The 15849-nt window shown below is 58.6% G+C and overlaps 1 protein-coding gene across 1 annotated transcript in view; it reads left to right on the top strand.

Moving 5' to 3' along the window:
• Positions 1-14054: 14054 nt before the first annotated feature.
• Positions 14055-15849, top strand: part of LOC109314632 (testis-expressed sequence 2 protein-like) — a 14287-nt gene continuing 12492 nt past the window's right edge. The window contains exon 1 of the mRNA XM_019541883.1: positions 14055-15479. Coding sequence (XP_019397428.1) covers positions 14163-15479 — 1317 coding nt within the window. The 5' untranslated portion in view covers positions 14055-14162. The remainder of the gene's footprint in view (positions 15480-15849) is intronic.

The following is a 15849-nucleotide window of genomic DNA, read 5'->3' as shown; positions in this document are numbered from 1 at the left end:
GCTGGGCCCTGCGCCCGTGGGAGCGTAGTTGCCCCTGGGTAGCTGCCCATGCAGGGCAGTAGCGTTTCCAGGGGTGTTCCTGGGTGCTGAGTCCCAGGGGGTTGCTTTGGGAGCTCCTAGTACAGGGGATATTGAGAAGTGGGGCTGCAAGGCACCTCCAGAGGTCACATCTAGTCCAGCCCCCAGGACTGGGATTTCACCCCAGACCAATCCCTTGTCTCGCCTCCATCTCCTCTTTCACAGGGGCAGGGGAATTTCTCTGAGAGACCCCAAAAGAAAAAGGCGCCCTGGGAAGCCCAAGACGCACGCTGACTTGCATGCAGGCTTGAACCAGACCCGGGTGACTGCGCTCCCTCTGGGACACGCCCGGGTGCTCTGCACGTGTTCCCCGCCCGGCAGTGCTCAGGCTTTGGCCTTGGGGGTCACAGGAGACACTGCACAATGCAAACACGGTGGGGTGTGCATCAGGGACCGTGCCTGCTGGGTTTGGCTTGCTGCTGCAGAGAACCTGCCTGTGCCTTGCCTGAGGTTATCGTCAGAGCAGGAGAAGGAGGGACCCGCGTGGAGCCTTGCCAGCCTTCTGCAGCAGAGCGCTCCCCCGTGCTGCATTTGTCTCTTGGCCCGTGGGGCTGCTCCCCTCCTCCATCCGGAGAGCATGCCATGCGCCCTGCCCTGCCCCGATCCTGCCCGGAGCAGCCACCCGGCTGCATGAGAATGCGTTGTGACACATGAGCTACCGCTTCTGCCTCGAGTCTGTACAGCAAAGCCAGAGCGCCTGGTCCCAAGGCATCTGCATGCACTGTGACGAAGCCATGGCCGTGAGCGCCCAGGGGCCCGCAGCCTGTGTTGTGGAGACTCCCATCCCAGGAGGGGAGGATAAAGCCTGGCAATCCTTCTCGAGTCCCCGGACCTGGCTGCAGTACAGCTGAGGCAGGCAACCCCGCGAAGCGCCACGCAGGGTGGGGTGCTCCAGGTAATAACGCGCCTTACTCTACTGGGCAGCAAGGAATAAAGACCCCTGGACCCTGGGAAAAGGATGCACTGGACTAGGCTGCTGATTCCCTCCGTGCTAAGGTAGGGACCTATGGACAGTGTATGGCAGGGCAGGAAAGGGAGGGGGGTCTCGTATCAATCCCAGCACCTGGACACGTCCCTCCCTGCTAGCACTGCTGCTTCGAGGCTTTCTGGGGCTGCACTGACCTGGTAGCATCGCTGCAAATAAGGCCGTGGCATGGCTGCAGCACCGGTGCAGCGAGAGTCTTTGGAGCTGCAGATGGGAAGCCTCGACATCCTCCATCCCTGCCTCTTTAGGGTGGGTGGGACACATGCCGGTTCTTTGCCCCATGCTCCTGTTTCCTTTGCTCCCAGGCTGGGCCCTTCCCTTTCTGCCTGGCATTTGGTGTCAGGACGCCCGCGTTCGCAGTCTCTGTCTTGCTTCCCAGGTCCACCTCTGTGCTTTTGGCTCTCGTTGGTTTGGTCCCTTCCCTGGAGGGCTCAGTCTTCTTGCTATTTGGAGGCATTTCTCTAGGGTTAGATGTTTCTCTCCCATCAGCTGGAATCGCATGTCCCACACATGTCCGTGTCTCTCATTAGGGGATGTTTTGTCTCAGAAGTCCCATAGAGCTCCCAGCGCCGTCATGCATCTCTCAGCTCCCTCTCCTGCTTCATGCTTTCATGGAAAAAATAAAAATAAAGCAGTTTGTCTCCTTCTGCCTGGGGTCACAAGACTCATCAAACACTTTTATCTGTTGCTCCAGTGCTTCAAACACTGTTGCCGGAAGCCTCATCCCTTTCCTTTGGTGAGATAGTGTAAAACCTTTACTTTCATATCCACATCAGGGCCGGCGCCATGCAGACTCAGGTTATGTTCTGGGTCTGGCAAGCCAGCTGTCCTGCTGGTCCGGACCTCTATGCCGCCTGCATGCTGTTTCTCACTGCTGCTCTGTTTCCCTGCTAATTATGTAGTTATTTATTTGATTTAATTATTATTCATGATTGAATTATTGATGTGGTTTTGTATTTAGTTATCCCCAGTGATAGTTCCAACTTAGTGGATCCAGGCTCTGAAGTGGGTTGGTGGATTCCCAGGTATTGTGTCCATGTCTTGGTCCTGGCTTTCGTCCGTGTCTGCTCCCCGGGTCCTGTCCCACCCATGGCCTCTGCTGGGATAGAGACACCTGCGCTGGGTGGGGACCGGGAGGAAGCAACTGGGTCATTTCACATCCTGCTGCTTCCCGCAGCTGCTGACTCAGGCCGGACTGGAGCCGCTGGACAGTCAGGGCGCAGGTGTTCGGGACAAACCTTGTCCTTGCTCGGGTATGGCCAGGCCCCGGAGCTGTATGCACAACACCAAAGGCATTTGGGCTGGATCCTGAGACTCCCATTGACCTGGCTAGCGCCTCCGGTGCTCAGCTCTATGCAAGATCAGGTCCTTAAAGCAGAACCTCTTCCCCTCGCCCCACAGAGCTTGTGCCTGTGCAGTCGCCAGCTGCCTGCTCGCACCCGGGGTTCGCTCCATGAATAACAGATGTGTTGAGTTCTCAGCTCTGCTGCTGCCTCTGGGCAAAGCAGCTGGCAGAGGGCTGTGTCTCCAGCCCCAGGCCCCTCGAGAATAATGGTTCGCAGGGAGAAGGAAGCCAGCCATAGAGCCGACTGCTGCAGGTGAGCACAGAGCGAGGCTCCGAGTTCCCGGCACTCAGGCGCTGCCAGAACAGGACAAGAAAGCCAAGCAGCCAATAAAGCGAAGGGCAGCCTTGGGGGAAACTGAGGCAGCACTAAGAGGCTGCAAACCAGTGTTGAACATGCATTGGGGTCCAGAGAGATTCACCCCAGAAGTCACAGATGGGCAGGGGGATGCGCTGGAAAACACGCAGGCGATACCGGTAGGGATGTTGTAAGTAAAGTTGCTGCCCCATGGTCTCGTACAGGACTTGATTCTTTCCCACCATTGCCAGTCGCAAGGGTGAAACAGAATGGCTTTGAACAGCACAGCCTGTGTCTCCAGCCAGGATCAGCCTGGTGCAACCCATGAAGGAGGATACAGATTTTTGCAGCTGCTGAGAACCTGGCCCCTAATCTTCGTGCCTCCTCCTCTTGTGCACTGGCTTTCCCCAGGCCTCCCCCCAGAGCCCGCCATACACCAGTGGGCCTCTCCCCAGTGATTCTCCTCCAGGGAATTAATTGCACCAGGACCCTTGTCCGGACAGGGACCGCGCTGGTCGGGGGGCAGTGGGAAAGGAACGGCAGCGCCCCAGGATCCCCCAGGCCCTGCTCTGTTCATCCCTGGATCGAGCTTCGTCCTGGCCCCGGGCGGCTGCCCGCAGCCCCTTACAACCTACGCGCCTTCCCCCCAGGTGGCTCCAGACCTCGCCACTGGGGCTGGGCTGCACCCACCCTGCACAGGGAAGTGTGTGTGTGAGTGTGTGCATGAGTGTGCAAGCTGTGTTCATGTGTGAGTGCATGTGTGCGCGCGCATGTGAGTGTGCACATGAGTTGTGTGCGGGTGTGTGAATGTGTCAGTGCATGTGCGTATCTATGTGTAAGCACGTGAGTCCATGCGACTGTGTGCATGTGTATGCATCCCAGTGTGTGTGTGCACATGTGCAAGTGCGTGTAAGAGTGTGTGCTTATCTGTATGTGCATATGTGAGTGCATGTGCCCATGAGTGTGCATATGTCAGTGCGCGTGCTTATGTATGTGGAAGTGTGTGTGTGCGTGCAGATGACTGCATGCATGTGTGTACATGCCAGTGTGTATGCATGCATGCATGGGTGGGTGCATGTAAGTGTGTGTGCCTGTGTGTATGTGCATGTGTCAGTGCATGTACGTGTCCATGTGTAAGCGAGTGAGTGCATGCCAGTGTGTGTGAGTGCATGTGCATGTCTGCGTAAGCATGTGAGTGTGTGCATGACTCCATGCTGGTATGTGCATGAGTATGTGCGAGTGCATGTAAGAACGTGTGCCTGTCTGTCTGTGCATGAGCAGTGTGCATGTGCCCAGAAGTGTGCACGTGTCAGTGTGCGCATGAGTCTGTGCGTAAGCGCATGAGTGTGCATGTGATTGTGTGCATGTGTGCAAGTGCAGGGGGGCTTGCAGGTGCAGCAGAGGCTCTGCCTGCCCGCTCCCCACGTGGCTCCTGTGGTTGCCTCGGCCCAGGCACCTCTGTGGCCGCAGCCCAGCACCAGGTGAGCATCTCGGCAGGGCTGGGGGGATGCCTGGGCATGTGTGTGTGAAGGTGGACACACACTTGCATGTGCACAGAGAACTATCCTATCCACATGTATATGTATGCGCAGAGGGGGATGAATGCACAGAGGTGTACGTAGACACGTGTGCCTGTGCAGATAGGTATATACATGTGTAACCCAGGCGATACTCCAAGAGGTACCCCCTCTCCAACTGAAGGGATCAAAGCAGGTGCACAAGTGCTGTGGGAGGTATAAGGCCTCTCCTCCCCCTGTAGAGCAGAGTCAGACCACCAGTGGGGGCTTAACCATATACCTTTTAATACTGGGAACATAACAGGCATAAATCAGAGGGTATAGTGGACACTACAATGCCCCGAGGGGGCAGGATTCAACAAAGGTCAGACACAATCACTGACAAAACGGGGTTAACAAAATATAAAACACAAACAGCAGAACAAACAATACGGGTTGGTGAAATATAAAAAGGCACAAAATGCAAAATGTCAAGGAAACATAGGGCCTTGGTACCTGGAGGGGGGAACACAGTGGCCCCTTTCCACTGCAAGAAGATTCATTTCTTGTTAGCTCGCTCGCCCCAAGTCACCTCAGCTAGGACTTGAACCCAGATCTCCCATGTGGTAGGCAGGAACACAGCCACCGCTGGGGGCACTGCTTGAGTGCGCAAGGGGAGCCCCAGCCTCACATCCAGCTGCCTGGCCTCGGATTGGGGGAGCTGGAAGCAGAGCTGGGAACCCCTCAGGTCGCTGCTCAGATCCCTCTCCCAGGGGACCCTGGAGCCCAGCGGGGGCCTCTCCTGCCGGCCGCACCCGCGCTGCGGAGGGTCCCACTGCTGCCTGCAGGTCCTGCTCTTTCCGGCTCTTCCAGGGCACTGCTCCCACCCCGCTGGCTCAGCTCTTGCCAGCTCTGTGAAGCTCCTTCCTGTTGGGCCTCACTGGTCTCCCGAGTCAGCCCGCTGCCCCTTTCATCCCCCTCCAGGTGACCCAAGGGGCCAATCGGGGGGGGGTGAGTCTCTGGGGCCTGATTGGTGCAGAAAGGGAATCCCAAGTCCTCCAATCATCTTTTGCCCTTTCAAAACCCCTGGGCTAGGTCACTGCCAGCCAGCCTGCTTGTGTGTGCACATAGGTGTGGGTATGTGTGCGCGTGCACAGGTGTAGACGTGTGTGCACTCAACTTGCACATAGATGTATACACGTGTGTACATAGGTGTGTGTATACATCCTTGTGCATGCATGTACACGAGTATATACATGCTTGAACCTGTCTACACACCTGTGTGTGTGCATTTCACCACTGCTATAGTAGGTTTTTATGTGCATGGGTGCACATAGGTGCATACATGCTTGTGTGTGCATGTACACAGGTGTGCACACGCCTCTGTGCATGTGCACATAGGTGCATACACACTTGGATGCATGCATATGGACACAGGTGTGTGCATGCGCACATCGGAGTATACATCATTCTGTGTCAGTTTGTGCATGTAGGTGTGTACGTGTGTGTGAGTACATCTAAGGTGCTGAGACTCCCAGGCTCCTTTCTCTGGTGTGTTGGAAACCAGGACCCTGCACAGAGGCATTTCCGTTACAGCCTCATGCACACGGGACGTGGCCGTGCATCCAACAACACGCACGTAACGGCCACATGCGCTGCATTGGCTGTGCGGCTGGCTAGTTCTAGCTGTGCCCTCTGGATTTGCCGCTAGGGGCTCTCCAGAGACGACCGGAGGATTCACCGCTGGCACGTGAGCTGGCTACCGAGCCCGCTAAGCCATGGGACGAGGTGAGAGACTGCTGCTGCCCGTCCTGACTGCAGGCTTGAGAGTGGAGTCTCCGGGGCTCCCCTCTCCCTCTGCTCTCCGGTCCCCTTCCCAGAGCCCTTCTCCTGGACCACCTTGCCAACTGGCCAGCACTGGATAAACCACGCGGCAGGACTGGGGATGGACGAGCTGTTCTGCAGGGCCCAGACGCCAGCCTGATGCCTCGGTGCATCTCAGCCCCCGGCAGTCAGCGCCTGCAGCCGGGCGTCAGGCTCTTCAGCTTCTCTGGATCGGTGTGATGCATCTGCCCCATGCGGTGCAGGCTTTACAGACATGGGCAACAGCTTTTGCTTGGCAGCTGCATGGCTGTTGTTTCTCCCCATACCCTGGCAGCTGTGCACAGAGCTGTATAAGTGTGGTTTCCATGATCCCACCCCGGAGCATGGAAGCGAGCCAGGAGAGGCAAACTCCTTCACTGCTCTTCCAAGGGGCTTCGTGTGGCCCCGGGGGTACTGGTGTGGAGAGGGCAAGGAAGACGCAGAGGCGGGAGAGGGCAGCCGGGCTCTGAGGCAAGTGGGGGCGATTCTAGCAATGCAGCAGCAGCACAGAGGCAAACAAGCCCAGGCCTCAGCGTGGAAGTTGATACGAACCCCCTGCTCCCGGGCACGCGCGATGCCCTGAGCTCAGGGGCTCCTGGCAATGCAGAGAGCACTTCAGCAAAGGCAGAGAAAGCGAGGCCTGCATTTTTAGTGTAAAAAACCCCCCAAGAAGATTGCCACTCCAAGGGCACAAGGCCAGCTGGAGGCCTCCGGGGTCCGCAGTCCCAAGCAGCTGCTGGAGCGCGGCTCCAAAGGGAGCGGTGTCTGCCACCAGCACCGGAGACCTCTGTGCCGAGACTCTGCCCGCTGGATGCTGCCATTAGAAATTAGGTCAGTCATTCGTCTCAGGCAGATTTCTTCTCAAGTATGAAGTGGGATTTATTCCCAGGGAGCGCTAAAGGAACGGAGCAGAGATCCTGGGGGAGGTGGCATGGAAGGGGGTGACACTTTGCTGAGCTAGACCAAGGGGCACCTTTACTGTCAAGATTTAGGCTTTGCATGGGGACAGGCACCGAGCGTGGCCGTCAAGGGCTCAGCATAGCTGCCCCGGGCTGCAGGCATGCCTCGGGGCCAGGTCTTCTGCTAATGCAATTCAGCATTCACAGCTTGCCTAACTTCAGTGGGAACTGCGGCCGCCGGGGGTCTGCCCCCTGAGCCCGGCAGGCGCTCGTTCCGGGTCGCGTGCGCTCGGGAAGGGGCCAGACCACGATCTCTGCACGGAGTTAGCGAACAGACAGCAGGAGTCTGGCAGGGCCTATGGCAGTGAGGATAAGGGAGGTACCCTGGATGCGAGTGCATCAGACACTAATACTGCCCACGCCGCCTCGTCCCTGTGGCCTCGGTGCTGGGGTGAGCTTCTCCTCCGGGTGAGCTGCCCGGGGACAGCCAGTCACATCAGCACCGCAGTGAAATGCACAGATCTCCCCGAAAGAGACCCCTGAGCCGCCAGCGGGGAATCTGTAGCAGGGAGAAAAGTGTGATCTTCCAGGAAAACCTCATTGCAGGAAGGTCCCTCGTCAGATGCTCTGGCCTGGTCACAGGGGCAATGAAGCCCCCGGGTGTCAGCATCCAGGAGGCAGACGCAAAGCCTTGCCCTGGGATTGCTGTACATATTCTGGCCCCATCCAGGAGCCGCAGGCCCGAGTCAGGGCTCTGTTGTAGGCGCGGCAGAAACACTGAACTGAGAGACAGTCCCTGTGCCTGGCATGGCTTCTGCTCTCGTTCTCATGGCCTGTCCGTGCCAGGTCAGCCCAACAGCCTGAGCTACCGCAGATAGATATAGCTTACAGGCAGAAGGGCCCTGCCCGCCATGCAAATGAAAGCTGGATAGAAACCAGCTCTAAAGTTGCTCCACATTTTTAAGCACTAACGTTGTAGCCAGTTGGCTGCTTTGTAGCTGGATGGACATTTTTATGGCATGAGAATTACTTTGCAAGTGCAGCTGGTCTTACTTGACACACACGTGGCCCATCTAAACATATTGCACGATTCACCAGTTCATTGCGTGGTGTATGTAACGTGTGGCAGGGCCCAACGAGACCTCGGCCCCAGCAGAGGAGTCCCCAGAAAGCCCCAGCCGGCACTCTCGTGCTGTTGCAACGCCCCGAGGGAGGCGCTGACCGAGAGGGTTTGCGCTGTGCAGTGCCGGCGCCATTTGAGGATTCGCACGCCTGCCCCAACCCCGGTGGAAAGGGTTACTCTTTCCTGAGCCGTCTGCATCTAAATCAGCCACCTTAGCACAGAGCTGCAGCACTGCTTTTTTTTCCAGCCTGGTCTTGTTTTATAGACCTCATCGAGCTCGAAAGATCAAACCATGCTTGAAGATTGCATGCGCTGTATTGCAACGTACTGTAGTGGATCAGGAACACCGATCTGTAGGAATGAACTTGAGGATGCATTGATATGTCTTGAAGGGTCCACAGCTGACGCTGAGAACTGGCGGTGCCTGTCCTGTTTTCTGAGCGCCTGATTTCCAGCCTCGACACTAGCTTTTCGCCTGAAACACAAGCGTACATAGGCTACCAGCTCATTTTGCAGATAATTGATCTCTTTGGATTGCAGTCTGATTTCCTTCAAAGCCCAGCGCTTCTTCATCCAAGGGCAAGTCAAAGAGCTCGCCACTTACCGAAGGCGTAAGCATGGCAATTTGTTTTCCGTATCGCTGCGTTTCAGAGATAATTAGATGAGGGATTTCTGACCCTTTGGGTCGGCTCATAAAACATTCTCTTTGAGACGGAGCAGGAGTCGCCACCGACAGCCCTCTCCCTTCTCAAGCAGCCACTGGCAGGCTCTAATTAACTGGAGTGAGCTCCTGAAAATTAATTTTTCAATTAACTCTCTAACAACAAAAGCAAACACCGCTTTGGCAATAGCTCCCCTGGGAGCAAGCTTCTCCAAGCAGTAATTGGAAGGACTCGAGTTGGGTGAACCGCCCTATGGCAGGACGAGCTCAGTGGGTTTGTAAGGACGGCGCCTATTTGGTAACAGGGATAACGATGGAGGCCTTTATGGATCATGGCATGTAAAGACCGTGCTCTTCAAAAGCGAGCAAGGATGTGCGGGCTGAGGCAGTCCAGGACCCCGGCATCCCAGCTGCGCAGTCACAGACGCTGCGCAATTTCGGGTTGCAACTCTCTCTTATGTTATCTCTCTGCTGAATTGAATCTGGCCCCTGGCCCCAAACTCTTACAAGCTTTTGAGGAGGCCTGAACCCGCAGAGACATGTCCCTGGGCTTTCCAGCAAAGTGCCTAGGGATTTGGGACCCCTCCGCTATAGGGAGCTCAGTTCGAGAAACCATCAAGGGGACCTGATTGCAGAGAATACACCCAACGCTTTGCAAATGCTGGGCCCCTTTGCATCTCGTGTTGGTCCCCCGGCTCGTGTTGGTCCCCTGGCTAATCAGAAGTCCCCAAAATCACTGATCTTTTAGGATGACTCGTATGCCAGTTTGCAAAGACCCACACGATGGATACACACACACAAATCACCTAACTGAGCAGCAATTAGACTGACCAGGGTGACAAGCCATCATCACCCGAGGCTTGCCTGTGCGTGAGACTGGCTGGGGTATAAGGGATAAGCTACCCGGAGCCTCTCGTCCTGCCAGGCAGAGCCCTCTGCCCCGCGACCTAATCCCGGCAGGGCAAAGCTTGCGGCAGACCAGCGCGCGCTGTGCCGTGCCTGGATGTGCAAGCCCCCCGTCTTCTCCCCGGCATCCAGCCCCTGCCCGGCTGTGCCCGTGGAGCAATCTGCCGCGTGCCGGTGGTTCGCGCGCGTGTCTATATAGCACGGGCTGTACTCGGAGGCCCCCCAGGATGGAAGCAGCCGTATCAACGCGGGCTATTATGACTGAGCAGCTTCCAGCGTGGTCACGGTCTCTCGGGAAACAGGGCTTCTTTGCTTTTAAAACCCAAGCGCTCCGGGTTGGCAGAGCCCAGCCGGGAGGAGGGCTGAGCCCCCACAGTGCTGGCAGATGACGGCAGGAGCTCAGCAGCTCTCAGGATCTGGCCGCCTGCTTGGAGCCAGCATCTGCTGAGAGTCGGTAAGTGAAGCCATGCCGGTGCCAGGGCAGGGGTGGGAGTGGGCGCCGTGCTCGAGGAGGGGAGAGCTCTTGCTCAGGCTCCCGTGATGGAGCCTCCCTTCCCCTTGCCTTTGTTCAGCATCTGTTAAGAGGCGGCGGTAGCCCCTGCCTGGCTGGACAGGTGGCCTGCGGGAGTCCGGGGGGCGTCTAGGAGGCCGCCCTTGCAGGGAGCTCCCTAAATCTGGAAGCAGAAAAAAGCATCCGTGTGGGGCCGTCTCTGGGAGCAGCAAGCAGGCCCGGGGAGGAGGGCCGCCCCCGGGAGCTGGTGGAGCACAGCTGAGCAGATGGCTTTATTCCTCCCCTCTAGACGCCTCCTGACAGCTGCAGAAGGGTAAATGCAAATCCGCCGCGGCGGCTTGGAGCTCCCGGTGCCTCTGCCACCCCGGCCAAGCGGGGGGCCACCGCTCCGGCCGCGGGGCTGGGGCTAGCGCTCACTGCGGCGATGCTCTCTGGCCCGCTCCCCTGCTGCGCCGACTCCCAGACAGACTCAGGCAGCAGCGCGGCGTATTTCGGGAGCAATTTGCTCCAACAAAGTCAGGAGGACGGAAAATCACAGAGCGTGAGATTATAGACACCGAGCCCACGGCAGCTGCGGCACAGCCTGTAATTCATCCACGGCAGGAACGGGCTTGGACGAGCCCGGGCGTCAGCAAGCCACACGTCTTGCACCTGCCGCCGGGGTTTGGCCCCCAAAGCGTGGCGTCGCTCCTCACTTGGGGTCCAAATCCCTCGCCTGGCTCCTCCGCACAGAGATGCAGCCGGGAGAGGAAGACGGGGTCTCGTTCCTCGCTGCTCACCTTGGCTTTGCCGCGTGGTCCAGGAATGAGCCGGACGCCGTGTGTGATGGGGCCCAGACAGTGAATGAGATGCTCCTTCCTCCGGTGTGGTAGGAGGCCTGGAGGAGTGACCGGTCCCTGCTCCCACGAAGACCCAAGTGGCCACCTAGACGGCCAAGGATTTTCTCTGGGGCCGCTGCAAGATGGCCTGTGCATGCTGCACCTGCCAGGACCATCTGCAGGTGTCCTTGGCGCAGCGAATATCCTTCGCGTCGGAGGAACACAGAGCAAGGGGGTCCCAAACTGGGACCTGTGGATCACACCAGGGTCTCTGCTTTTTCCAACAACAGGGCATGGCGGTTAGTGGAAACTGAGGGCTGAGCCACGCGTCCAAAACATCTGGGAGCTGCTGGCCTGGAGACCCCAGCTGAGACCAGGGCCCTGCCGCGCTCGATGCTCCGCACACCCGCGCCGAGAGGCAGCCCCTGCTCCAAAAACCTTACGGTCCCAGGAGACAAAGGTCAGTACAAAAAGGTGAGGGGGGGAAGCTGTGATCGCCATCTCCGTTTCGCAGACCTGAGGTCTAGAGGGATTTGCGGTCTGCTAGGTGAACGTGGCACGTGCAGCCCTGGCTCAAAGCGGGGGCTCTATTAAATGGCAGTAAGGCAGGAAATGTCTGCACGTCATTGGGGTGGTTTGTTATAACCCAAGCCGCAGGAAGATAAGAAGATTTGCCATTGTAATCTGAACCACTAGCGATAAGTCAGGCCGCTGCGGGATTAACCGCCCCAAATGGAGCTCCTGATTCCCAGCCGGGGAGGATGAATGCGAGCCAAGCTGCAGCGAAAGCTTTTTCTTTTGCAAAATAGGTTGCGTGGGTCCAGGGATCTGGTCGCCATTTGTGTCTCCTTGCTTCTCGTGTGCGTGCTCATGATTTCACATGCAAAGAGTCTGTGCGTGCGAGCAGGTCACTGCCACGTGCACGTTTCTGAATGACTGTCCGGAGCCGTGTTACACGGGCTGGAAACACCGCACCAGCTCTCCGAGCCCAGGGGCTGTTGATTGACTACACTGACAGCCCAGAGGTTTGCTCTGCTGTCTAGACACTGTGTGGCCCACCAGTCTGGCCCAGCGTCGCTGGGTTGGTGCTGGTGTCCCCCAGGGGAAGGGGTGCCCATTGTTACCCCATTTTACAGGCAGGAGACTGAGGCCTGGAGCAGTTCAGCACCCCCTGCGCCCGGCGCTCGTATCTCCCATGTTCCCCTCCACGGTCTTCTCTCTCCTTTCAGCCAGGCCACTGCTCAGTGCTTCCTCCTGAGCGGGTGGACTTTTCTGTCTTCGCTCCGGGTCAGACTTAATTATGTGTTGTTCCCATAGGAAAGTCTCCCAAGCTGCAGCATCTTTTCCTTCGGGGCCCCCGGGCTGCAGCAGTGAACATATTCACCCAGACAGCCGTACCCGGATAGCCTGCAGAGAGCGACGGCCAGCGAGTCAGTTCGCATAAAGCGCTGGATTGATCTGAGGTGACCCAACGAGAGCAGATGCACTCGCCGGCGTACAGGCATGATCGGAGCGCGCGGGGGGGACGGGCGCCTTGCAAAAAGGACGGATGAAAAGGAACGTATCCCCCACTCAGCCCATTCCAGCATCCCAGAGCGGTCCTCTTCTCCCCGTCTGCTGCACGCAATGAGAGGCCAAGGCCATAAAAGCAGAGCCGTATTTATGGGCTGCTCCTCACGTCGTGCCCCTCGAGTCGAGCTGCCATCTTCATTGCAGCGCCGAATCCTGGCACAGGCAACCCCCCCCCCGCAGATTAGCTGAAGTCCTGAGTAAGGACTGCAGCGTCCAGCCCCCATTCAGTAATTGCCTCCGGGTGATTTATCCCTGTCGTGAAAGCTTCAGGCTTTCCATTTCTGCCGCCGGGTCCTTCCCTCCCCTCGCCTCCCTTTTCTTCCTTCTTTCCTGGCAGGCCTGAGCCAGGTCTGGATGCGAAGTGTCAGCAGTTGCAAGGGAGGACTTGAGCAGAGCTCTCCACGCCTGCTGACTCAGGGCCCAGATCTCGGTCCTGCCGGACACGGCTCTGCCAAGGCTTTGTACCGGAGCCAGCTCCTTGCCGAGGACGTCGCGGCCGCTGGCGCGCGCAGGGGACAGCCACGCTTGCCCTTGCAAACACCTGCTCTGGGCACCGTGGGCTCCCGCTGCATCGCAGCCGAGCGCTGGGATTTGGATGCCGATGCTTCGGTGAGCTTGTCGGCAGGGATGGGAAGAGCCCAGCCCTAGCTGCGGGGGGCATGTCCTGCCCTAAAGACCGGGGGCAGAGGGGCATGGGGCTGGGGGCAGCCGTGGTGGAGAGGCGGCATCCTCGGGCGGTGGATCTGGGAGGTAGGGGCAGGGTGGCTGCGCTGCAGGGCGGGGGTCATTTTGACCAAATCCATTTAAATCGCTGGCCAGGAAGCCTCGATTTAAATCGTTGTTTTCTACAAAAGGTGCGTTTTTGTTGGATAGCCTTTATTCATTTCACTTCTTGAAACTTGGCGCTTTTAGAGAGAGGTAAGGGCTTGACTGTGTGCGCACAAACTTGCAGAGAGACGAGAGGGCTGGTGGGTGGGTAACCAGGGCTGTTATCTCTCCTCCCCAAATACTGCTGTGAACAAGGACATTGTCTCTAGAGACACATCCACAATTTGAGACTGAAACTCAGCATCACAGAGATGCTTAATGGGGTCTTGTAGACTGAGCACCGAGTCCCATTGGGTAGAGCAGTTTTCTTTCATCTATAGAGGATCCTCTGGGAGCCCCATAAAGGCTGGGCCCCTAATATAGTCCCTGGCCTGTTGTGACCTCTTTATAAAACTTTTCTAAAAAGGTTACATGAATACATGGTCTCAAACAGTATATGATTAGAAGTTATGATCCCTAATTCCATGATGATGTCTTTGAGCTTAAAAATATCTTAAACTATGTAAGTTTATTGTTTTTAAAAAGCAGCTTTAAAAAATGTTTAAGAATGATTAAATCAAAGAAATCTGATTTAAGTAAAAGCTCTGATTTTTTTTTCTCTTCCAATTGTTGTTTTGAGCCAGCAGTTTGTGTGGGAACAAGGGACCGGCCCAGCTTGGCATTGCCTGGAGCCACCCAGTCCTGCCAAGGGGTGCTGGGCCCCACGAAACGGGCTGAATCCTGCTGATTTGGGTGTCCCTCTCTCCTCCCCACGCAGAGCTGGCGCCCCGATGAGGTGAGCCATGTCTGACCACGCCGGACCCGCCTCGGACGCCGAGGGGTCGTCCCCAGCCTCCTCCTCGTCGCCCGGCTCCCCGCAGCGAGACGCCGCGGTGGCCGGCTCCCAGGGCATCCTCGTCCAGCTGCCGGGCGCCAAGGACGGGGCGGACTGGGAGAGCCCGGAGGGCAGCGAGCTCATCTTCCCCCTGGACAGGGATGACGAGGAAGGAGCCGCTCTCTGCGGGGACACGGGGCTGCCGCAAGCCCGTGCCCAGGCCGCCAGCCAGCGGCCGTTCCCCCCGCCTTGGCCACCCGAGTCGGGCTATCTGCCCGACCTCCCCTTCTGCAGCCTGCCCGGCCTCCCGGGGCAAAGCCCCCCGGCGCCGCCCGGCTCGCAGGCGTCCTCGGGCCCCCGGCCGCTCATCAACCTGGTGAAGTCCCTGTCCACCGAGATCGAGCCCAGGGACGGCTCCGCGCTCACGGCCCAGCCCCTGCTGAGCTTGGTCAAGTCCATCTCGACCGAGATCTCCCGCCTGGAGCCCGAGGTGCCGCCGTCCAAGTCGGACTCCCGGCTCCACGTGCACCGCTGGCGGCAAATCGCCCAGCCCAAGGGCCGGGACGGGGACTCGCGGACGGCCCCCTCCTCCCCCAGCGTCTCCCCCTCGGACAGCCGGGGCAGCTTCTTCAGGGCGCAGGAGGCCAAGTTCGAGGACACCAAGCGCCGGTTCTCCGAGGCCATGCAGGAGCCCCTCAGCCGCCTCAGCAAGATCATCGGGGACGAGAACAACGCCTCGCCCAAGCACAAGCCCGGCACCAGTGCCCACGACGCCCTGGCCAGCCACGGCGGGGACCCCGGCGGCGCGGAGGCCAAGGCTTCCCGGGTGAGCCCCGCCAGAGCTGAGGGCGCGGGCAAGCCCAGCCGGAGGAGCCGGCCCAGGGACTGCGTCCCGGGGGAGCCGACCTGGAGCTGCCGGTACGAGATCTGCTCCTACGGGGACGTCATCCAGGTGGTGGAGGTGGAGGCGAGCGAGCGCGGCGTCGAGGGCGCCCGGATGCGGCCGGCCCCGCGTGACGAGCTGCGCCTGGGCCCAGCCTGCGGCGCGGTGCCCTGCCAGACCCTGGCTTTCATCGCCGTCGTGGCGTACAGCTACTTCGTCCTGCCTCTGCCCTCCTATCTCTCCGGCCTCTGCCTGGGCCTGGCTGGCGGCTTCCTCCTGGGCTCCCTGCTCATCCTGGTCCTGGTGCCGCGGCGTCCCCTGTGCCCCCGCCTGGCGCGGGGCCGGCCAGACCAGCTGCTGGAGCAGCTGGCGAGGAAGCCCCGGGACCCCCACGTGCTCCAGGTGAGGGGGGATGCTCTCGGGGGTGGGCCGTGGGGCGGAGGCTGGCGCGGGTCAGTCTGGCCCTGGGCAGGCGACAGTGCAGGTGCCCGGGCGCTCGCTACCGCCGCTCCCCACCCCAGTGTTGCAAAAATGCTGCGGTTCGTTTCTCGGAGGCGAAGAACTCTCAGACACACTCTATTAGCAACACAAAAGGTATATTTGCAAAGAGGGTTGGAGTGGAAACAGAGGACCACTCCGCCCGCTGAGGAAAACTCTCAGCTGGCTTTTATCCCTCTTCTCCTGGGCACGTGTGCAGAAACAGGAACTCTTACAACTTATTTCTGGTTCATACAAACATATATGTAAACATGTCGCTTCATACGTCCCATGT

This window comes from Crocodylus porosus, unplaced genomic scaffold, assembly GCF_001723895.1.
Source record: "Crocodylus porosus isolate Cpor-Errol unplaced genomic scaffold, CroPor_comp1, whole genome shotgun sequence".
In the NCBI taxonomy this organism is placed as follows: Eukaryota; Metazoa; Chordata; order Crocodylia; family Crocodylidae; genus Crocodylus; species Crocodylus porosus.
This window is presented reverse-complemented; position numbering and strand designations above follow the sequence as displayed.